Raw genomic sequence first — 24,665 nt, forward strand, 5'->3', positions numbered from 1 at the left:
TTGCAGCTTCCCTCTGGATTCTCTTTCTTGGTGAAATACTGAAATATTTACTTTGTATACTTTATGCAGGTCTGTACAGAGTGAAAGCAAAACAAAAGAACAAAAAAGACCAAAGCAAGACAACACTTTTCCACTTGCCTGAATGGATGTTTGGGCAAGAGTCCAATACATTTACAAGCAAGTGCCCAGTCATATTACATACCCCGATAGTGAGTTTTTGTTGTGCTGGGCATGTGGAGTGTGTAAACACCATTACGCCTTAGTCACTATTCTGTCTGTCTATTTTCATTACAGCACTTAAAGCACACAAACTAGAAATGAAAGAGTCATGTGCTGGAAAGGTGGCTGTATGATGAGAGGAAAGCATTGTTAGCATGTTTTATTAGTGGTTGTCTGAATCACTGTGACATGCTGACATAGGTAATGTGTTCATGTCATCATGTGCATGCATTTAAGCAAAAAAACAAAACCAAAAAAAAAACAAAAACAAAAAAAAAGCCAAAACAAAACAAAACAAACAAAACAAGAAAAAAAAGTGGGAAAATGAACAAATGAGCACATATCTGCATCCACGACAGACATGGGAGAGCTGTGCCAGACACGTTTTCACAGATTAAGCAAGTTGGCTGATTTCAGGGGTGGGGTAGGGAGAAGTCTTCAAAAGTTTTGATCGAAAAAAGGTCCAAGGATGAGTGCTGCCATCAACCAAACTCTTGTTAACCACACACACACACACACATACAACACACACAACTGCTCTATACATTAAGTTATCTATCTGGCACAACAGTAGCAGAGACCAGTTATGTTTAGTCCTATTTTTATTCCTTCTACTCTGTGAAATTCTCTCGCTGTTTGTTTTCTTAACCCAGAAAATCCTCAGTATTTAGGCAAGATTGAGGGAAAAAAGTGTATTTGTGCGACGTGTGTTTGTCCAAACAAATGTTTTGTCCAAACAAATGAGTGTTATATTTTCTCTTTTTTGGGGGTGGGGGATGGGGGGGGGGGGGATTCAGCATTTTTTATAATGTCAATAAGCAATGCAACATATGACCTGGAGCAAGGGGGAGACTCAAGGCATAGACAAAATACACAACAGACTTGTGGCAGGGTACCACACAGATAAATAGCAGACATGCCAACTGTTATTTTTTTTTTTTGCAGTATTTTGTATGTTTTTGTCAAAAATACTGCAGGTTTCATGGTAAATGCTAATTACCACACATCACTATTACAGGAAAGATGTTTTAAAAAAAACCCCGTTTTTCCACCAGAAAGTGTGCTTTTCCAGCCCTCAGAATACTGCAGTGCTGTTTACAAGGTTGGCATCCCTTTGATAGCATAAAAAGATATAAAATTATATCTAATGTACATTTACATTCAGTTAAGTTGTTTCGCATTAATCTTGGAAAGTAGCCTCATTAATTTATAGAGTACAGGAGAAGAGGGGAACACAATGGAGTGATGCTGTGGTGCTTGAGTCATAGTTGTCTTGGTTATAGTTGTGTCTTCTATCCTTTCTAACCCCCACCCCTTCTTTCTGGGTAGGATCTTGGCACTGCTGTGCTATTTTTAGCTAGTGTTTCGGCACAGCTGGGTCTATTCATGCTGATGTGAAAACAGTGTGACTGGCTAATGATGACTTTGCTTTGCCAAGTTCAGTCACAGGTCAACACCAGTTGTTTTATTTTTAAATTTTTGTTTGCTCCTGTCTTCCAAGTTTCAAATCTGTCCTTGGTAGCCTGCAAGTGAAGGTTCTGTCAGACATTATGAGAATGACTAGAATGTTATTCCTTGTGAAAAAGTATTTGAAGAGTTAATGATCCAAAGCCCATGGAGGGCTTATTTCGAAGAAAAATAATGCCCAGTATATTTTCAAATGCAATATGTGTGAATGTGTATATGATCTGAACAGAAGTTTTACAGTTTTCATTTATACCAAATTGGGTACTATGTACACCAGATATTTCTCAGGGCTCTTGTTTTCACAAATTTCACGAGTAAGGTGCTCTTTGCGAATTTAACAACACACAGTAGTATCAACTCTAATTGTGACATGAATGTGACATGCACACGTATAGTTCTCTGTTTATTATTGTACTCCTTGACCACAAATTTAATCTCTCGCGAAATTGTCATGTCCTGATTGGTAAAAATTAGACTTGCTCTAAATACCCTATACAGTAGGTGTTAAAAAAATAAAGGATTGTAACTATGATCTATTCCATGAGGAGTGGCTGCTAATGAGGTGTGTGTGGTTTTTGCACACAAGACTGTGTGATTCACAGGAATGTGTATCATATTTAATGCTACAAACTGGCAGTAGAAGTGATACGTGTCATGTGAAATCTGTAACAGTGCTAGGTTTAGGACAGTGGATGCTCTCTATTGCTGGTTTTAGGATCAGAGAAACCAGTCATTTATCGTATGTCATTCATTTGATAAAAGAGAGAAATGTTTTGAAGGAAATGCTAAGGCTGATGGACTTGTGTAGCTCTCCATAGAGAAAATGCATCTTTGTCAGTAAGAAGCAAAGAATTACTGTAACTGTTTGCAAGCAGAGCTTGGTTCTAGTGGGCTTGTTACTAGCTGGCAATAACCTCTTGACACCCTTTAATGGGACACAGCTGTATTAGGAATATGGTTCAAATACAATGAAAGTCTGTGTTTTATCTTAATAGTGTCATGTGGACTTTATTCTCCACATTTGGGACTTTTATTCATTCTTCTGCATCTTTTATGTGCACTAAATCAATACTGTGTAAGCAGTTATTTTCGCGTACAGATATTTTCGCGAATGAGGAGGTCATATACACTTTCACAGGATGTTGTTTTTCGCGAATTGACACAAGGCTGTCGTAAGGGCACTATTACACCAGCACATGGTGACATTTTCGCGTGTTGTTAAATTTGCGGTCCAACAGTAATTCACAAAATTTGTGAAAATTAAACCCTCGCGAGTATAACAGCTTATACAGTATTTTTTTTTTCTTTCCCAAAATGCAGAAGAAATGATGATTAGGTGCCTTTGATGATCTGTGTTAATTTGTACCATAGTCTATTACTATTCTCTTTTTCTTCTTATCTTTTATACAGGGAAACAAGATTAGGTAGACATGGAATAGATGAAATCAAGAGCCATAGGTTTTTCAGGAATGACATGTGGACGTATGACAACATACGGACCAGTAAGTACAACAGTTTTATGTTCTGTTTTCAATCTTTCCCAACTATGCAAATGACATAGTACTTCATTTATTATCGAGTGAATATTAATTTCATCATGTTTAATTTTGCACCATTTACAGATTGTATCGTCAAATCATCTTCACATGGTGGGGATTTTTTTTCTTCCACTTTTGTCTTTTCTGTTACATCAAATTTTAGTCAAAGTCCTTTCATCTTGATAAGTACACAGAAATCTTCATTCAACATCTGGTTGAGATCAATTCAGAGTGCCTGTATCTTACACATTGTGTGAAATCTTGTACCATCACACTCTTCACCATTCACTATTTGTATAATGTTGGTAGTCCTGATACTACTTTTCAATTTGTATCACAATCACAAACTTTTTTTTTTGTGTGTGTGTTTCTTCCTCCTCCTACCCAGCTGTACCTCCTGTGGTACCAGAACTGAAGCAAGATGACGACACCAGCAACTTTGATGACATCGAAGCAGAGGATCACCCGGAGGAGAGCTTTCAGTTGCCCAAGACATTCGCCGGCAACAACCTGCCCTTCATTGGTTTCACCTTTAACAAGACCAACAGGTGGGCTATTGTCTTTTGTTCTGGTTTCATCTGGTATATTGATAGCACAGTCAGATCACAATAAGCCTAGCCAGTTTGGGTTCCACTTTGCCCATGAACAGAAAAAGGTCATTTGTACCAGCAGAGGGTATGTTGGTTTTAAAATTCACCGAGATCAAGCATCTGCGATGTAATGATTATTCAAGTAATCCTTATGAAGGGTGCTTGCCAGCACATCCACCTGACAGCAAAAGTGGTATTTAGAAATAGCAATGGAAAAAAAATTATAATGCAAAATAATGAAATGGATGCTTTCCCAAATGGTAATTGACAGACCATTCTGGTCACCAGGTCTATGCAAGTTCACCCTTTGTTTGAACATAATTGATGAATTCCATAAATTGATACATCAGACAAGATAATGCATTATGTCACTCTGAAAATAGGTGAAGTGCCTCACCAACTGGGAATAAAGAAACGTCATATGTACTCAGCGCACTTTAAAATTCGCTTTGATATTCACCTAGCAGTCACTAGCTGTGTGAATGCATTGTGCAAATACCACCTCAAATCATCTACATAAATGCTAACATTATAGCACATTCAGAATGTGGAAGAAATATACATGTTCTCCTTGTACAGGAAGTTTTTATGCTAAACTTTTAGGGGATTGGCAGCTGTAATTTCAGTGGAGTGGAAATATTTCAAACAACGCATTTTTTTTTTTTTTTTTTTGGGGGGGGGTTAAATGCACTGACAGATATTCTCATTCTGTCTCTCTCCCTTTCATCTGTATGCAGGCTTTTTACATCAACAGAGGTAAGTGAGAATGCTCAAAGCATTTCTTTGCATAACCATTCAACCCTACTGAAGAGTGCTGTGAAAGGGTGTTTGAGTGCTGTGTTCTGCATGCTATGTACCTGTTTGAGATCCCATCCACTAATGAATGGCTTTAGATCAAATATTTTTCTGTATCAGTACTAGCTGTACAAACAATTCAGTTTGGAATTAGAAAAGAAATTATGAAATTTAGATATTTGTTTTTACAAGATTTAGATTGATAAATTGTGTTGCTTTTTCTCAAGTTTGATATCACATTTACCTGATATTCTATCTGTTTTACTCTAAATTTTGTGTATATTTGCTAGAGGTGCAAGAGTCCATGAGACAAGTTGTTTTGCCCACAAACTCCAGATCACATGTTAGTGAAAATGTGACATTGATCGTCAAGTACTAGAAGTGAATCAGTGAATGTGAATTAATTTTCACTTAGTGCACAGAATCTGATGTCAGAAGCACATCTTACAAAAATTAAGAAAAACTAAATGAAGTTAAATTCTGCTTGCAAACTTCTGTATCTTTGGCTTTTTGAAAAGAATAGTTTATTTTAAAGAGTAGAAATTGGACAAATTGCATAACATAGTGCATTTTACAGTCATTTGTCTTTGCTGTTGTTTTGTAAGTAATTGTTCCAAAGAATGTTTGCTGTTACCGATCTGCCTGTCTGCTTCTCATACTGGCTTAATTTTCATATGACTTACATGTAGCTTGGGCATATCTTTTCCGTAGCAATAATCCTTTATATTAAATGGGTTAGTCAAGCACCGGTTAGTGATTGGCTAAACACAGTCACGTGATGGAGGTACATTTGTTATGTTCGCCCATGGGTGAACATTCTTGTTTTGTTCTCCCATGGGAAAACATTTTCACGTAACAAATACCCGCACGCACAGTGAATTTGGCTCTGCGCAAGCTAGTGCAATCGAGTGCGTTGTGCGCGTGCTGGACCTTTACGCTAAGCGTACCATGATATCAGTGAGGTACGGTCGGTGTACGATTTGATGCACCACTTTCAGAGCGTGAAATCAATTGATAATGATGGTATTTGACTAACCCATATAATATAACAGATGATGACTTTTGTTGTTGGGAACATACCAAATATTCGACCCTCAGGGTTTGAAATGCTATTTCGGGAGGCTATAAGTCTCTCAATAGCATTTCAAACCCTTCGGATGGAACATTCGGTATGTTCCCTTCCCCGGCAGTCATCATCTATATAATATTAAAACATACATGTACTAACAGTATCATCTTTCAATACAGTAGACTATTTATCCCATTTTGATTATGTTTGAAAAATTAACGAAAAGAAAAATTATTTTTCTTTTTTAAAAGTGTAATGGAATAGAACTGTCATAGCAGAGAGTAAATTGAACTTTCCATAAATTTACAATCCAATTTGAGAATATATTGTTACTGTTATCCTAGATGGGGTATGGGGGGGGGGGGGAAGGGGAGAAAAAAAATGCAACTATGAACTGTAGTAGGACATCATCTCATGTAAAATGAAAAGCAGTGATATGCAGCATGTACATGTAACTAATTGTGTGCTGATGTAGAAAAGCTATTTACAGTAGAAATATATATTGAGTGTTTGGGGTTTTTATGGGGGTGGGGAAGTAATGGGGAATGTGGATGTCCATGAGACAAATGTTACGACCTGGCTGAAAGGAAGAGGAAGAAATGTGACTGACAATGTAATACATCCAGTTAAATCTCAGCATGAATCTCACCCGAGGTGTATTATATTCCACTCTGTTTGTTTATATACTGCATTCCTTTTTGTTTTTTTCTCTCTTTCACTTTGGGTATATCTCTTTGTCTGGCTTCTTTCAACACTCTGCAATTTCTGCTCCTTTTTTTTGTGTGTATTTTCCTCTTGTGTGAATGGTCTCTAACTCGGCATGGGCTGTCTGACCACTTTGCTGTGGACATCTGACTTCCAATTTTCCTCAAACGAATGTGAGTCATAACCTGTCGCATGACTGCAATAACAATATGAATGCCTACATAATAACATCATAAGTGTATGTCTACTTTTAGTCTTTATGCTGCAGTCGCAAGGGTCATTGTACTTTCAGACTGTCCATTATCATTGTAAATGTATACTGTATACCCCCAGATCATGTTAACATGATTTAAACAAAACCCAGGGACACATTAACTTTCTGCTTGGGTTAGATATGCTATGTGAGGTTTGAGCTAAATCCCCAATGGTCAAAGGTCAATAGGTCTCTGAACTTGGGCTAAAAGTTTAATTTCCGGGTAAAACTTCAGCGGTTAATGTCCAGTGGTTATATGCTTGAATAGAAAGGATAGAAATAGAACAACAAATATATGCAAAGAATGATAGGGGTGAAAGGTCATACTAATGGTAAATTGTATGACTGCTTACAGTTTACAAGTTTACAAAGTGTAGCTACGACTTTTTCCACTGAAATCATATGGAGAATGACTTGGTAAGAAGGACAGAATACAGACAATTCTTTCTATAAAATGATTGGTAAAATGGTTAAGGTTGAGGGCCACTGGCTGTCTGTTTAAACTATTATTTGCACCCATAGCATAGTTAGACAGGTCCAGTAGGACTATAACATTGTGTGAAATACAGAAATGAACCATGAAATGTTTCCCTATGCAGTAGGGCTAAAGTTCAGTATGTAGATTGGTGATCCAGATAATGAACTTAATCAACAGGAAGATGAAGGTTGCATTTCTGGTGCAAATTTATTGATTGCAAAAAGGTCGGGCAAGTTGTAAGCGACTGCACACTGCAGATGAATGGCCATAATTGCTTTGCAAGTTTATACATCAGGAAATATGTTACTGCTGTGTAGTTTGTAGATTTGATGCACTCTTGCTTGTTACACAACGAACCTGAAGAATTTGAGACTGTCTGTAATGTGCAAAAAGCAAAAAAGAAAAATAGGAAAGATAGCGTCTTGATTAGCTTAGAAACTGATATTTTTTTCTGTGTGTTTTAAGTGCAATCATGCAATTTACCACTAGGCTTTGTTGAAGCATATGGTCTATGTTCTGCATCAGAAGAATCCAGCAAAGCTGTTGGAATGAAGGCAATATATTTGTTAGCCATGCATGTATTGACTCGTACAGATTTTCTCGTATGTATTATGTATCTTTATGTGAGACTGTACTCACACACTTGTATACTCATTATACTCATATTATGTCATTTCCATGTAGCTTCACAAGCACTTATTCATTGAATGCACTGACATGCCTGTATATAGTATTCCTTGGCAAGCATGATTTTTTTTGCAATAATTTTGAGTGAGTTTAACCCATACACCGCAGTTCCTAACATGCATTTCATCCTAAACCTTTCGATGAAATTCTGGAACACAGCTTATATGTACTCCATTTCTTTTTCAGGGTGGTGCAAAGGAAATGGATGGTCCAATAAGAACACAGGCATCTGGTCCTGTAAGTTTGTTTCCACTGTACAGTCTAGTTGGCTTGAATTGTTAAAAGAGAACAATAAAGTTTCTTTTAAAGCTGGAAAAAAAAAATAAGAGTGTGGAATATTGCAGATATATTGGTGAATTTTCCAACTTTGACAAGCAGTCATTTCATCACTTAAACAATTTTTCCCCCATGAAAATATGTCGTTCTTCATCATAATGCAGGATAAATTTGCATTTATTTTTGAACATATATAATAAGTCTTTCGAAATGAATACCGCCAGTTCTTCTCCCCAAATGAAATTTGTCAGCCTGAAACAGGAACATTAACAGTGTGGTGATCTACAACTTGTGTTGCCAGACTTGCAAATCCCCTTGGAGTTGTGATTAATTGAGTGGCCCACATTTTTATGAGCTTATCTTTTAGGTGAGACTGTCTCTTCCAATAGCCAAATGATTTTGTTGTTCAAATAGTTTGATATAGGCCATTCACTACCTTATTTTTTTCCCTACTGACAAATGGATGTTTATATACTTTTGACTATATTGTCATATTTGTAAATGTATCTGAAAAAAAAGTGATGTGATGAGATGAAATTGAATTAAAATTTAATTTAATTCCTCTCCCCACTCATATTATTGCACAATCTGATTTGTGTCCTGCAGGAGTTTGAGGACTTAAAGAGGAGAGTGCACTCCATGGAGAAACAGCTGGACAGCGAGAGGAGGAAAAACAAGGACCTGGACCAGAAGAACAGGCACATGTCCTCCAAGATGGACCGCCTCAAGAAAGACATTGAGAGCGAGGTATGTAGAAGCCTCATATTTTAGGAGTTCCGTTTACCAAGTTTTCCATTTTGCCCTTAATGCCTATGCCCTTGAGTAACAAAAGACTAAGTTTCCACAATTACAGTCATATTCTTCCTTTATTTCCTTTGAACAGTTTCGTAGATAATCCCTGTAGAAATCATTTTTTTTTCACTCAAGGTTTAATTAGTAGTAAGCATGATTGTCTAACGGCTGAATGAGGAGATAAAACATTTGTGAAGAAGCGTGAAGACATTGAATTGCATTTGTTTGCTTGTTGTTTTTTTATCTCCTTGAGCTAAGTAGATTTTGTTTTGATATGTTGTCTTCTGCTAAAACCATTATCACCCCAACCAATGTGACTGGGGGTCCTGCTCCATAATTGCCGTGATGTTCTGCAAAGAGAGTAATCATGGTGTAATGATTGGGAGCAGCTGTCAGATTTGAGGGAACAAAAAAAAAAACAAACCCTGTTATGAAAGGTTGTTTGTCTTTTATGCCAGGACCTCAACAATTTTCTCTGAAATTAAAAGAGCCCAGAATATCTATTTCTGAATCTGTAAATGAACTTGCAGAGCATTCTCATAATTGTATTAAATGAGCCTATTGCATTTTGTTACTTGTGTGTGGCATGCACTTTGTTTTAGGTCACCTTTTTTTCGGAAAATTTTTTTTTCTCTGTGACTTGAATCAAATTTGACATGATTTTTTACACGCCAACTCACATTTTGTTGTGTTCTATTTTTCTTTTTATTGTCTTTGTCTTGACAGAGTAGCGACAAGCATCATATCGAAAACAAACTCATGGAACGCGAGAGGCAGTTGATGGATCAAAAGCATGAAATGAAAGAGGTTTGTGTTTTCCTTTTCCTCCATCTCCACTGTAGAGGGCGGCAAAGACAAATATTTACACCTTTAAACCTATTTAGATATAAAACTATTTTTTCATTTTTTTTTTTTTTTCATTTTTTCGGTTACAAGTGGGGTGAGGGGGAGGGGGTTTCCAGAGTAAGAAGAAAAGGTGATTCGATTGGTTATGCAATGAGTCAGGTGCTTTGTTATGTCAGTGCATAAATCAACTATGAGGCATACTTGAAGCCCTCCCAGTTATGGTTAAAATACACATTGGCATAAAAATTAGCACCCAGACCAAACAGGTATGTAGGTTTTCACTCTTTCATCACCTTGATTAATGACAAAGTTTATACCTATGCTGAGAGAGTGGTCATTCGTCCTGTCTTGCAAATAACTTAGGCGCATGGTTTTACATCACAGCTATTTGTACAATGACAGAAAATAGTAACTACATGCATAGGGTGTGCCAGGTTGGATATAAAGGTAGTGGAGTTAATTGAATCTTTATGTGAATTGATGTGAATGATAGTAGTGATGATCCTCATTGTTTTCTGATGATAGTAACAATGATGTGATGGTAATGACTATATTTATAATCATAGAAAATCACTCAAAAGTGTAAGTGCCTGCTAAAAGTATCACTCACTGATGTACTGTAGCAGGATGGGTGCAAGAATGCTTTCAGAGATCAATGTCAAATATGTTCTAATGAGAAGTGCAAAACTACAGTTTACTTTCTCTGTAGTACATTTTCATAAAACAAGATACTGTGAAAGGTTTAGAATAAAAGAAAAAACACACATACACATTGGCAATCTTTATTATTCTTATTTATGTGGTGCTATATCGCAATATCAAAGAATTTCTATTTAAAAAAAAATAAGCATAGAAGTACATTCTAAGGGAAAACGATAAACAAAAGAGCTTCTTGTAAAACTGATCATGAATTGACCCAATTTAAAAGTCAAATGTTTGTGATTATAAGTTTAACTGAATGGAGGTGTTGACTTGGAAACTTTTCCATCTTGTGCGCATCCCCACACCACATCCCACCACAACCACTACCATTACCGCCACCACCACCACCACTACCACCACCACCACTACCACCAATACCATCACCACCATCACCATCATAATCACCATCACCACCATAACCACCACCCCTACCACCACCACCACCACCATTGCCATAACCACGACCGCCATTACCACTACCCTACCACCACCACTATCACCATCACCATTAACAACACACCAACCCTACCACCACCACCACCACCCCTACCACCACCACCACCACCACCACTACCACCACTACCACTAACATTTCCACTACCACCATCACTACCATCACCACCACCACCACCACCACCACCACCATGACTCAACCTCCAGCTTCAAAGACGCTGGGAGCAGGAGCAGGAAGGGAGGCATCGATTGGAGCGCCAGGTCTCTCAGCAGACAGACATGGAGAAGCACATCAAGGACCTCAAGCTGCGAGTGGAGAAAGTGACAATGCTGGAACGCCAGGTGGATAACCTCAACAAGCAGCTCCAGACGGAGTCTGACCACCATGCCAGGGCCAAGAAGACCGTCACAGAGACCCAGAAGGTGGGTTAACAGTACCCTGTGTTGTTTTCACAACGGTCTAATTGTCACGAATTTAGCAAATTGCTGTTGTGTGGCAGATTTAACAACACACAAAAGCATCGCAAATGGACAGGCATTAGTGCACTTCCAACAGCCTTGGTGTCAAATTGTGAAAACAACATCCGCGAAAATGTCTGTGACCTCCTCTTCTGCGAAAATATCCATACACAAAACTAACAACTTTTACAGTACTTCTAGCATTAATCAACATAGCTATATTTGCCAAGGACTCTTGGTCCAGATGGTGTTTTAAGAAGTGTTGGATCTCAATAATGGATGGAAAACTTTAATATCTTCTGTGTAGCCCTTCCTTTATTTCTTTGTATATTTGAATTCATTTGAAATGTATTCATTCGTCCGTCTTTTTATCTGTACAGTTGTTCAGGTCTTTATTTTGTTCATTTGTTCATACACTTTTAAGTTGCTTGCCTTGTTTGGAGCAATCTTGATTTCAGGGTTTTACATTCATTTTGCATGAAAATTCTCGCCATGGTTTCTCACTGGATTATTTTCTTCTCTGTCTCAATCTATCTAGAATTACGCCCATCTGGAGCAGGAACTAAATGAACTGAGAGATAAGTACACGAGGGAGCTGAACAACAAGATGTCCCTGGACCAGGAACTCATCAAGTTCCAGACCCAGATGGCGGAGGAGCACAGCGGGCGGATCCGTATGGAGGACCTCAAGTCAGAACTTGAAAGTGAGCTGCAGCCATGATAATTGCCTCGATTGTCAAGTAAAAAAGTTTCTAATGTACAAGGGCCTTCAACTTCTTGTGCCAAATGCATTTTAATGTAGCAAATCTCGGCTTTCGCAAAATTCGCGAAAATTAAAATGCACGCAAACATTCCTCGTTTTACAGTATAGTGCTGTATAGGACAGTTTTGAGAAGTTGACCAATACTGAACCCCTATTCTGGTCATATGACCATGCACATAGAGCAGTAGCTGTTTATTACACCCACAATTGTATGGTTGGCCCCCACACACTCATTACTGAACTATAATTTGTAAAGTAGCAAATTATTGTTTATGATGTGAATTTACTTTTTTTTTTTTGGGAGTGTAGCCTTTGTTTGTGCAAGGGTAGGAAACTAAAGTACAAACACTGCTGTCTCCCTTCAGGGCAAAATATGAACCTGACATCTGAGCTGAACAAGCTGAAGCAAGCAGAGAGCCGCTCCATTGCCAAGTTGCAAACCTTCCAGGAGAAACAGATCATCTTAGAAAGGGTAAGACCTCTTACTCCCTACCTACTACGGACACTCCATTCTTCTATGGTGTAATATTGGTTTGATCACCCTGCAACTCTATGACTTCATTGAGGTGTAGATAACTAAGTATTGATAACAACATAATGTGCATTTTTTAATTTTGTAGCAGTTAGGCCACATCTCAGTTGCTTCTGCAATTGAAGAGGAACATTATAGTTCAAAGAAAAGTAGTGTTTACTGAAAACATACTCTTGTCATCCTATATCAAATCAATACATAAGCGCCATTCAAATTGATTTGCCGTCAATTCATAAATGATTAAATGCCTTGCAAATCTCCACAAGCTTTGTTCTAAGTAAATCAATCTGTATTGTCAATTGTTGAATATACATTTGTTTTTCCCCCTTCTGTCAGACTAATGCAAGCCTAGAGTTTGACCTGAAGACATTACAACACAAACACGAGCAGAACGAGCTAGATCACAAAGCTGCCATGGCCGCCGTCAATGCTGAAAAGAAGAGGATCACGAGAACGCAGGAGGAAGGTAAGATGAATGGGACTGTATTCAAGGGGGTACAAATTGGAAGCATGGTTACATTTAAAGAAATCAGGATATGGGGGGGGGGGAGATTGGTTATCACAGATACATGTACTATGAAACCAATAGTGATGAACATTATATGTGTATTTTAGCGACAAATTCAAAAACAAAAAAGATTAATCAGAGATGAAGATTAGCACAAGTGACGGAGGACCATTGCCACATACGACATACGACATACGACATACAGACGATTGTATTAGTGTATAAGATCTTCAGCAAGTCTGAAGAATATTTTCTGAATAAGTTGTCAGTCGAACAATCCTGAATAAGTGTTAATTTTCATCATTAGAACAAGTGTCTTTCACACCAGTTATATTTTAGAAAAAAAAAGCAAACAAACAACTGATGAATAGATGTGAACTTGTCCACTGTGTTTTCACGTTTGATTTTGGTTCCTCCCTTCTGTTTTTATTCCAGAACTACAAAAGAGTGTGATCACAGAGCGGGAATTGAGGAACAAAGCAGACAGGGAGAATTCTATCCTTGAGGTGGAATTAAAGCAGGCTAGGCAACAGATTGAACAACTACAGGAAACCATCAAGACTGAACAAGAAAAGGTGAGAGAGGGATCGGGGGACACACACAGCACAAACTGGGACTTCACCTTTAAAGGGATGGTGTAGTTTTGGTTCAGATAGAGATAAAGGTTTCCAACTTTTTTTTCTGTGTGTTTGTGAGATAATGAGAAACCTCCTATGAAATATGAAAGAATATGTAATTCATAGAAGAATTCACAGTTTATTTGATGAAAATTGGTCTTGAAGTGGCCAAGATATCCAAAAAAAAAAAAAAAAATCCTAATAAAATGCGACAGGTCAAAACTGTTATTGGATCTCCTTGTTTTACCTTATTTTTTAGATATCTCGGTCATTTCAAAATCATTCTTTAACCATTCATAGAGTGGTTTCTAAATATCTCGCAAAACATTCAAAGCTAAATCCTCACCTCAACCAATACTATACAGTCCCTTTAAAGTCAGCAACCCTTCTGAACAGTAAAAAGTGAAAAATCCTTTCTACATTGACATTGATAAACAGAGTAAATCAAATAAACAGAGTATGGAAAGTTTAATTTCATAAGACATCAGCCTTTCATATGTCAAGGCACTTAGCTTTAACTTGCCAAGCTTTTTCATATTATGAAAGCATTCAGTAAGATGATGTAGTGACCCTGCAAATTCCCCATTTGCTCACTAAATATCTTTTTATGACTTGAGTTCAAAGGGAAGAATTTGACATCTTTCTCATAAAATTTCCGCAGAGTTGTAGGTTATGCAATTACAACTATGTGAAGGACTGAAAGTTTTAGTTGCTGAATTGTAGATGAAAGAATAAATTCATGCTAGAAACCTGAATTGAATATGACAAGTGTTTTAGGAAAATTTTACATAAATTGAGATGTTAATTATGTGCTAGTCTTAAACTCTGAAACTGCTGTATTCAGTCTGAAAGGGGTGATGGGAACAGACTGTACTTACAGAGCTAAAGGAGTTAAAGAGAGAGATTTAAGTGGGTAAATCTACGGTAGACTAAAATTGCTGTAATCTTCTGTGATTTGAATTTCCTCTTATGACATCAAAACTGGAGAGACAAGATTCTTTGATGTTTTCAGATGAAAGACAAAGTTCTTCAGCAGGAACAAGAAGAGCAGCGACACAGGTTCACACAGAACGACCTCAAGGCCGCCAAGCAGATGACCAACTCCCTCCAGACCGACGTCAAGCGGCTACGCAATGAACTCAACTCTCTCAAGGAGCAGAACAAGAGTCTGGAAAGCTCTCTTGAGAAGGCCAAGAGGTGAGGAGCAGGGCCAGATCTGTCTTAGTACAAGTGGTCTTCATACACTGAATGAGCTACAATATTGATATCAAGATGCCACTCACACGAAAAGCAGTATACGGGTTCACTCTAAAAAGTTTTTTTTTTGTTTTTTTGTTTTAACATGAGGTCTTATTGTAGCTTAATTGTTACATTCATATAAAAAAAAAATTGTGTTTATGATTGTGACACTAATAGAGTACTGTAGTGATGATGTCACAGTCTTTTGTTCAATCTAGTTAGCAATTGTTGTGTTCACAGATATTTGGGCTACCTGAGGTTGTTTAGAACCTGTTTCCATGGCAATGAATGGCATTGATGTCACACTTCAGTATACTATTACCTGTGCGTTCAGACGAACCCCCACTTCACGGGAATGTCCCGTTTGCCAGGACTTTCCCCAGCAATCCCGTCATCTGAACGCTCATCTGGGACATTCCCCGCTCCCCCGGCAAGCTTGTCGAGTCCGGCAACAAAATTCTGGCGGGGGACCGACCTTGATCTCTCGCACAACTATTTTCCTCTTAAGTGCGCATGCTCGAAATGTGGTGGCAAAGAACTACTATTTGCAATCGAGCGCCCTACAGCGCCACCTACGGTGACCTAACACACAGCTGAAACCACCAGATGTGCATTTTGTCCCCCTTTCAGTGGGGGATTTCAGTGCACCTGTGGACGGTCAACCATAAAAAAAGACACAATCTCTCCAAACTGCGCCCACGTCTGAATGCAGGGGATGTCACAGTATTTTGTTCAATCTAGTTAGCAGCTTTTGTGTTCACAGATATTTGGGCTACCTGAGGTTGTTTAGAATCAGTTTCCATGACAATGAATGTATGCTATTATGCCTTGCATATTGTATGTCATGATGTATGTTAGTGCAGAAAACAATCATTTCTGTAATTCATGTGGTATAGAGCACCAAAGTTTGTTGTCATAGCCATTCATCACCATGGCAACTGGTTCTAAGACCCTCACCTGGCCTGAAATGAAATATGAACACTATTGTTGCTAACCATGCAAGCACCTGGTTCCAGCCCAAGCTATAACAAAAGACTCTGTCATCATCACTTGGTACTTTATTAAATGTTTTAAAATGTAACAATTGAAGATATTCAAACACTTAAACATTTCCAGTACACCTGTTTTATGTTCCTATCACATTCCACATCTCTTTCTCCTGTACTTGGGTGAAATGAACATTTTGTAAACATGTTGGTATGCAGAAAAATAAAAGACTAATCACTGTTGAATACAAGTCAGCTCCTACTTGAAAGCATCTTGGTACACCTGTTTCACGTACTTATCTCATTCCAGAATTATGCTGAATATCTAAAATTAGCTTTGGTGTAAACAAAATAGTATATGAATTGCGCCAAAGACTGTAAAGCAATAATGATGCTTTAAAAGTATTTTTTACTATTACCTGTACATTGTACTACTGTAATCAAAACCTTGTCTCGTTTTTTCATGTTTTTGCCTTCAGCAATGCTAATATTACTGCCTTACAACTCAGCGATCTGCAAGAGCAGCTGGAATCAGAACAGAACTTCACGGTAATACACTTTTTATTATTGCATGTTATTTTGCGGCCATCTGATTAACCATTCTTTTTTTATATAACGCCTAAATAGTTCCTTGTCATTTGATTGGTTGTTTGACATTGATCATTTGTCCTATTTCACTATGATGTCATCATCAACCGTGCAATTTTGGGTCCATACGATTTGCTCCATTGCACGCACGCCGAGAGCCCGTCACATTATGCTTATAAAATGCCTGTGTTTGCAGTGTGTGTATACGACAGCGCGCTAGCGTATTTATAAGCGCTCAGTGAGCACTCTCTCGATCTCAGATTCTCTCTTGTTTCTAAATTAATCAAACATCAAATGACAAGGATCTATTTTAAGCGTTATATAAAACAAATAATAAATGTTTTTCATTCGTGCAATGGATAGAATATTTCATTTGGTGAAAGATGAAATCTTTGATCCATTCAACAAGGCGCAGCCGAGTTGAATGGATCATTTCATCTTTCACTTCATGAAATAGTCTGTCCATTGCACTCATAAACATTCATTATTTGTATACTCTTCAACCTGTCCTGTACAAATTGTCAATATCCTTTCCCAAGTCACCTTTTTTAAAAAGATGTATGTAATTCATATTTTGCACATGTTGCATCTAGAGCATTTAACTACAAGATGGATTTGGCGCCTTTTGAATTCCAAATATTATACTTTTTGTTATTACACAATCAAACTTTAATCAGCTTCTGTGGCTATGAAGTCAGTGAATGAACAGGGAGGTCACATCCAAGACTATTTGATTAATGTTACTGTTATTTTTCTTTTAATTTCTAGTAGGTAAAATATAAAGCTTATAGATGAAAAAGCTTGAACTCAGAAGGATACATCTAGCACAAACTTGCACCATATTAACAGAAACAGTCTAAAATCTTTGTAAGGATAGATGGCTGGGGTGTCTTGGACTATTCATTTTAGACAACAATATTTATGAGTCAAGATTTTGTCTTCTGATATATTTTCAACTGTGGAGAAATGTTGAATCTACAGTATGCAAGTGTAATTCGTGCAATGCTACAAGAACATTTCCCAAGTCCCAATTTTGTGTTCTCGTATTCCCATATGCTTTGATATTTATCTTGCCGTTGAATTAAAATTGATGGTTTTAGAACACTATTACATTCTAGTGTGGCATTAATCATGAGAGTTGGCTTGTCTTTGTCTTTGAGGAAAATCACAAAAGTCTTGAAATTTCTTGGACTTGGTGGTAAGAAAACAAACTTCCGTTGAGTTTGTTTTTGATGCATGACCTACGACCTCTGTCCCACGTCCCTTGCAGACTTTGTACAAGAACAACAACCAGGTTTTGACAGAGGAACTCATGGAGTTTAAGGAGGAGATCGACAAGCTGAAACAGGATTACTCACAGCTATGCAACGAAAAGTAAGAATAGTTCCTCTGTCGCCCTTTTACTGTCTGTGTGAACGTGTGTGAACAGGCTTGCCTTATAACCATATTGATTACACTCTAGCGTCAGTTGATCTATGATCTCGTATCAAAATTCTGCTACATGTGTCAGTAAGTGTGAAAAAGGCAGTGAAGCCAAGTTTCCTTGAAAAGTCTTGTGATATTGATTTGCCGTTAAATTTTGTTACTATATGGGATCTAGAATGATGAAGGCAACTGCATGCTAATTTACCAGAAGTGTTTTCTATGATTAGTTACTGAGATTGTAGTGGATGTTGAAAACTCTTAGCCACAGAACACATGATTGCTGGGATGTCTTTGCTAGTAAAATTTGTTGACTCTTAGCTGAGCATTGCTCAATACCAAATCTCTTTAAACTTCAGAAATGGTCGGCCATTAAGCAATGAAAAATACAGTATAATGTAGTAGCACATTAGCACTTTGCAGAAGCCATTTGGAGAATCACTGCTTTTGAAACACATGACATGTAAACCTGTTTTCTTTACATTGTCTTTTTGTCCCTCACTTTCTCCCCCTACCCCTCTTTCCCTCTCTCTCACACATTCACAGGGAATCTCTGGCTGCCCAGCTGGAGCTCACCCTGACCAAGGCAGATTCAGAACAGCTTGCAAGGTTTGTTTGTGTGTTTGGTTGTTTGTATGTTTGTTTTCAATTTCCAGCTAATAAGATAGCTGGATAGCCCATATTCAGCTTGACTAGCTGGTCGTTCATGGGGTCTACGTTCATGTACTTGATGAGAGGTGAGGCAGGAGCTGAAGACCAGTGTGTACCATTTATGTGATATGTAGTAGTAATGATGATAATGAGGAAGATGATAATTATGATATTGTGATAAGATGAGGATTATGGCGCTGCTGCTGCTGAAAATATAATGATTATGATGATGATAATGATGACAATGATGATTAATAAGAGTAACAGTATGAGGAATAATAAAAAATGATAATAATACTAGTGGTTACAATGACTTATATAATTAAAGAGGAATCTTCTGGAGTTATTATGCGATGATTTCTTCTTCTTTTTTACATTTTTTTTTTTTTTTTTTTGCTTTGATAGCTTGTGGTAATGTATTGACTGGATGAAAAAGATATTGAAGCAACTGATTATTCCAAGCCCTAATCATTCTTAAAATTTGTGGAAAAATCATTGAATGTATATTTTTCGTTGTTCATTATCCAATTACTTGAACTACACCTGAGGGTGTAAAATTGAAAGAAAGAATATTTTTTTTTTTTTGTGTGTGTGTGTGTGTGATTTTCTAGAACAATTGCTGAAGATCAGTACACTGACCTGGAGCGTGAGAAGACAATGCGTGAGCTTGAGATGAAAGAAGAAATCCAGCGAAACAAGAGCATGATCAGCAACAAGGAGAACCAGCTGACCACGGTAAGGCTCTGCTTTTGTGTTTTGGGACACAAAAGAAGCAGAAGGCACTGTTAATTTCTATAAGTGGGATTCAATTTTCTTGGCATAACAATGCCTTCAGGAATGAAAGAAAAGATGTAGTTAGGCCAAGAAATCATCTGCAGCTTTGAGGAGGATTGTCAGATAATGGCAGGCCCACTACTGATTGATACATTTTCTACTTAAAAAAAAAAAATAAAGATATTAGCTCTCTTTGACATATTCTAGTTTTGTGGCGTTGTCTAAATGAATAATTTTTGTATTGAATTAGGAGCAACCAACTCTAAGATTAAACCGATAATTGGTTTGATAGTGCAAGTATAATTAGCATTCAGTAATTGTTCATGCTTTTTAACAATCTTTAACAATATTTAAAGCATTTGGAGACATTAAGAGATACAGATTAAAGGGGATGATTCTTTAGGTAGCTGTATGATTATGAATTTACATTTTTCATGTGTGATTTGTCAAGTTTGAGTTACAATGCTTCTATCTTTCTTTCTTTCTTTTTATTTTTTTAAACCTGGGCAGTGATTTAGGTCCTACTAGGAGTGCTGTAGCCATTTAAAATGAAGCAAGCAAATGTCTGATACTGCAAGTTGATAAGTGCATAACTTGTGAATGAAATGACATGCCATGGGAATTCCAGAGCTGCCAACCGTTCCGAAAAATTTGTATTTGTTACGAAAAATCGAAGGGAATACGAAAATACGAAAACGTCCTTAGAAAGTACGAATTCCCAGTGGGGAAAAATAATGGGTAAAAAAATAGCAAACGCACGTCGCATGTGCCATGTTATCTGTACTCAGCTGGGATATCGATGCAACGCGTACGCACCGTATGTGGAAAGCGCTGAATAGAAAAGTGTGCGCACACGCATATCGCTGCTTGCGTACTGTGTACACCGAACAGAACTTCGCGCGCGTGAATCCCTGCCGCCTACGGACCCTGGATGTTTACATGGATCGCCATGGTATCCCCATTTATGTGTGGCCGGCTGGCTGGGGAGCGTGAGTATACTGCAGTAGCATAGCGCAGCTACACACTAGCCAGCTGCCACTACAGTACCCTATGAGGCGGGGTGATAGCGTTCCGTTGACGTTGTGCAATGTCTGCTTCTTTTTCTCTTCTTTTTCATCCTCTTGTCCCTTGCCTCCCAAGTACGAAATGATTTTTAGAGTGTTGTGTGTTTTTTTATAACGTTATTGCATCATTTTCTGCAAGGAAGAGGTGAGATTCTGTTCGTGTATTGATGTGCACTGCAGTATGTGCAGGTGAAAAGCGTTCGAACTTTCTTTCCCCGAGTATCGTGGAAACTCGATGTATTTCTAGGCCTATTATAGGAGATCTCATATAACAGAATACTTGTAACAAACTATTTTCCGGTCAAAATGAATTAATTTCCTTTGTTTTGTATCGTTTATTGACTTGATCCCAAGGATCTCGTCGCAATACAGTGTTTCCAATGACAATGTGTATTTATTTTCGCGTAGCTTTCGGTGCTGCAAACTTTTGCTAGGGCCTACACTTACTACTAAACTTCGTTCTATTTCTGTCGTTTCTCACACCTCGTTTGGTATGATTTCTTCCATTTTATATCACTTTATCCGTTCCCTTTATACTTTGAAGTATTTAAACGTAATTCTCTTAAGTGTCTCGCACTGTTATTTTCGTAACGGCGATTTCTCCGCTTCGCTGCAATACTTTTTCGAATCGAAGCGACGGAGTTTGATCCCAGCCGCTTCGATGTGCTGTCGCCTTTTCTAAATGTTTGTGTTGGGAAGTGTTGATACTTTGTATTTGTTATTTATTTTCCTAGGTATTTATCTCGAGGGATTATGCGTGTTTCTTAATGTTGATAGGAAAAGGCTAAAATGATCTTGAGTGATGTCTGATGGTGATGATGATAAACTATGCTGGTGACTGGTGTAAAAAGACGGCTTCCTGTGAATGCTGAGCGTACGTGACGTTTGTTTTATTTCCCTTTCCCTCTTACTCTTCTTTCCCCCTTACTCTTCTTTCCCCTCTCAAGAATGATAAAAAAAGAAATTACATACACCTCACAACAAAAAGAACCACGTGCTATAGCAACTTTCGTGAAGTTAAATCTAAATGTTCAATATCAGCAAAGAATAAGGGGAAAACACGAATGACAATAAATAAAAGCGAAGAGATTGTGCGTGCAGTCTCTTCGGCTCGAAGAAACTTGACACCCCACCCCTCTCCCTTGTGGAAATTTCCACAAAAGCAGGTGCCACACCCAGGTGCGTACCAGACGAAAGAATGCGCGCACTGGAATAAACAGCGTGTAAATATCCTGGAAATATCGATCGAAGAACCAGCTCATTAGTTGAATTTAAGGAATCATTGCAAAGATATCATGATTCTATTTCTATAGCCTTTCTTTTGGCGCATAGTAGGAAACATCGAACAGTGGATTATAGTGTACTTATCGAATATCTAATGTTCCCTGAACAATGAAAAAAAGGATTGATTATTCAGTCAATTAAAAATGCAATCACAGAAATACATGAAAGGTCTCGTATGCCCAGACAAATTCACTATGAGTAGGTCCAATGAGATGCAGTCATCACCTGGTTAGACGGCAAAATACTACGTGTAATGACAATTGATTTCAGTTCACGCTCATCGAAACTGCTTATTACTTTCCAAAGTTTTGGCTATCAAAATTCGCTCGTGGGTGTATTTTGTTTGTTTGTTTGTTTTGTGTGTTTTTCCCTCGTGAAAGACGTAATGATTTCTTCGTATCGAACGTAAACTGCATGTTTACCGTAAACAAGCCATTCAGCTCAGCTCGGCTATGGCGCATTCGATCCATCGAACTTGCAATAACCTCTAGGCAGGAGCACATGGCGCATTCCTTTAAACTTGAAAGTGAAGCCACGTGTTTGGGCACATCGGCGCTTCCACACACAGCGCGGCATTTTGCGATCATCGTTATAGCAGACTTTCCGATTCCAGTCAGGGGAAAAGGAATTGAAATACTTCGGAAAATACTCATGTTTAAAATCCAATAAAATGAAAAAAGCCTGAAAACAACGCATGATTATGTTTTAATAGTAAACAATAATTGGAAACACAGAACAGAGTTTTGCATCCGCTCACACAGAAGCTCTCTTGAGAAGATCAAGCATTTCCCGTCCCCTGCTAGATAGTGGAAGCTTCCATAATCAGCCCAGCAAGTTTTTGGAGACAACAAACTTGCACTTGTACACATTCATTGCGAGAAAGCAATCAATCAACGCTGAACATTGCGTAGTTTAGAATATTTATCGTGCTGGTGACCAGCTGGATGCTTCGGCATGTGTCATAACGTTATGTTTAGAGCCTGTAGGCCTCATAAGTCGACAAGTTTAATTCAAAATAGCAAAAAGAGGGAGATTGAAAAAATACGAATTCTGGTGGAAAAATACGAATTTTGGAGCTGCTGAGTACTAATTTGTGCTTCCAAAGGTTGGCAGCTCTGGAATTCATATTGTATGGAGAGTAGCATTGTTCTGTTTTTGCTTAATTTATTCGTTTATTTATTTATTTGTTTTTTGGTCCTGTAACAAGTTTGAAGACCTTAAAAAGGAAGTGAGTATAACAGTCACCAATATCATGATGTCATTTTTGTAGTCCTGCATGTCACAGACAGCATGTCTTGAGAAGAGGCTTTTCAGTGATAGAGGAAACAAGACGGGCAAATCACATCTTTATTTTTTTCTCGCTTTTAAATGCAGCCATGGAGTCACATTGTGTTGGTTTTATAGGTCATTCATGTATTGCCAGTGAGGCCCATAAGTCCTGTACTTCGTGCACAAGTCCATCTGTCTATGCAGTTCCTAGTTTAGGTAGTTTTGGCCGATCTACATGATTGATGAACCCTATACAGTCCTTTCCCGTTTCATTCGATATTGTTTGATATCACCTCCATTTGTCCCCACTTCCCCCACTCCCCAGAACCCCCAAATCCTCTGTATATCATGATATTTACATCATCCCATGGTACTGTCTACTTGGTTATCATGTAATGCAAGCACACTCATCATCATTTTGTGGTTTTTGAAGAGAGAAAGGGGGGTGTTAGTTCTTCCCAAACTCCCATCCCCAAGAAACACCAAAAAGAAAGAAACAAACAAAACTCCCCAATCATAAAACAAACCTTCTATGATTTTTTTTTTTATGACTTTGTACAAGGGTAAAAGGATAGACTGTGACTGAAATCACCTTTAGATGATTTCAAGAAATGGCACAAATGCATTGCTACAAGTGACCGCCTTTTGCTAATTCACAAAACAGTGCTCGAATCGACCTGTGCTCTTTCATGTTAAAAGTTGCCTGCACGCGAAAGCAAGTCTGTTCAAGCAAACCCCAAGCTGCTGCTAAATTCACCTGACGTAAATTGTCTTGATGTCATTTTGTCACTCTTGTTTGGACACCTTCCAGTTACAACTGGGTTTACAGGAATTGTAAGATTTAAACCATCGACCAGTAAGGGCTAGTTGTTATAGATTGTTTTGATGGGAGTTTAAGGTTGTAGTAAAGTTACTTTGGTGAGGGCAGCTGTGTTGCTTCAAACATCTTATAAAAGCAAATGCAGGTCGCAAACAAGAGTTCTTGGCTTATGAGTTTCATTCATTCTGCTCTGTAGAAGTGGTATATGTTTTGGAGAGGAAGGGACGTTGATGAGTTTTTATTTCTTTTTACTTTGGTATGTGGGATTATGCCACCAGCAGAATCAGTGGGGCTTCTGCCGGAAAATTTTGAGTTTGCTCATGTTTGGTCGGCTGTATACTTTGTTTCAGCCAGCAGTATGTTGCTGGACATACACGTTCATGCTGTTTGTATGGTGATTCAGGATCTGATAATGAATCCTGGAAATGTTGAACTCATCTAGCTTTTTTAAGTAACAGTTTGGATTGTAATGATCATAAAATGTGGATGCTTTTCAGTTTGCTGAATTGTGTTTGCTTTGCTGTTGGATTCATGACATTCCTCAATTTTTCTATTACATTGTCCTCGACAAACTCTTAATTTTCAGTTTAAGAAAGTGTTTTCAAGCGTGAGTAGAAATATACCATATACAAACACCTACAATTACTTGGATTCACATGAAGGACAAATCATATGTACCTATGGAATGGCTCACAAGGAAATATTTTTTTGTTTTTTAAATGAAAAGAATTGCATGCTTAAGTTATGGAAGAATTATTATGTTTCTGTCCAGTTCTTACAATATGCTGACAAAAGGAATATGATCACATGTTTTGAATG

At 37.9% G+C, this 24,665-nt stretch overlaps 1 protein-coding gene across 2 annotated transcripts in view; it reads left to right on the plus strand.

Moving 5' to 3' along the window:
- LOC140234356 (rho-associated protein kinase 2-like) overlaps nucleotides 1–24,665 on the plus strand; it is a 124,113-nt gene that overhangs the window by 80,778 nt on the left and 18,670 nt on the right. For both annotated transcript variants that reach the window (XM_072314414.1, XM_072314413.1), the window contains 16 exons: nucleotides 3,097–3,188; nucleotides 3,613–3,772; nucleotides 4,552–4,570; nucleotides 8,000–8,038; nucleotides 8,684–8,824; nucleotides 9,596–9,676; nucleotides 11,078–11,293; nucleotides 11,868–12,033; nucleotides 12,458–12,564; nucleotides 12,961–13,090; nucleotides 13,568–13,707; nucleotides 14,762–14,946; nucleotides 16,454–16,523; nucleotides 17,833–17,936; nucleotides 18,531–18,593; nucleotides 19,247–19,370. In XM_072314414.1, the coding sequence (XP_072170515.1) occupies nucleotides 3,097–3,188; nucleotides 3,613–3,772; nucleotides 4,552–4,570; nucleotides 8,000–8,038; nucleotides 8,684–8,824; nucleotides 9,596–9,676; nucleotides 11,078–11,293; nucleotides 11,868–12,033; nucleotides 12,458–12,564; nucleotides 12,961–13,090; nucleotides 13,568–13,707; nucleotides 14,762–14,946; nucleotides 16,454–16,523; nucleotides 17,833–17,936; nucleotides 18,531–18,593; nucleotides 19,247–19,370 (1,837 nt within the window). The remainder of the gene's footprint in view (nucleotides 1–3,096; nucleotides 3,189–3,612; nucleotides 3,773–4,551; nucleotides 4,571–7,999; nucleotides 8,039–8,683; nucleotides 8,825–9,595; nucleotides 9,677–11,077; nucleotides 11,294–11,867; nucleotides 12,034–12,457; nucleotides 12,565–12,960; nucleotides 13,091–13,567; nucleotides 13,708–14,761; nucleotides 14,947–16,453; nucleotides 16,524–17,832; nucleotides 17,937–18,530; nucleotides 18,594–19,246; nucleotides 19,371–24,665) is intronic.

Source organism: Diadema setosum, chromosome 10 (assembly GCF_964275005.1).
Source record: "Diadema setosum chromosome 10, eeDiaSeto1, whole genome shotgun sequence".
Lineage (NCBI taxonomy): Eukaryota > Metazoa > Echinodermata > Echinoidea > Diadematoida > Diadematidae > Diadema > Diadema setosum.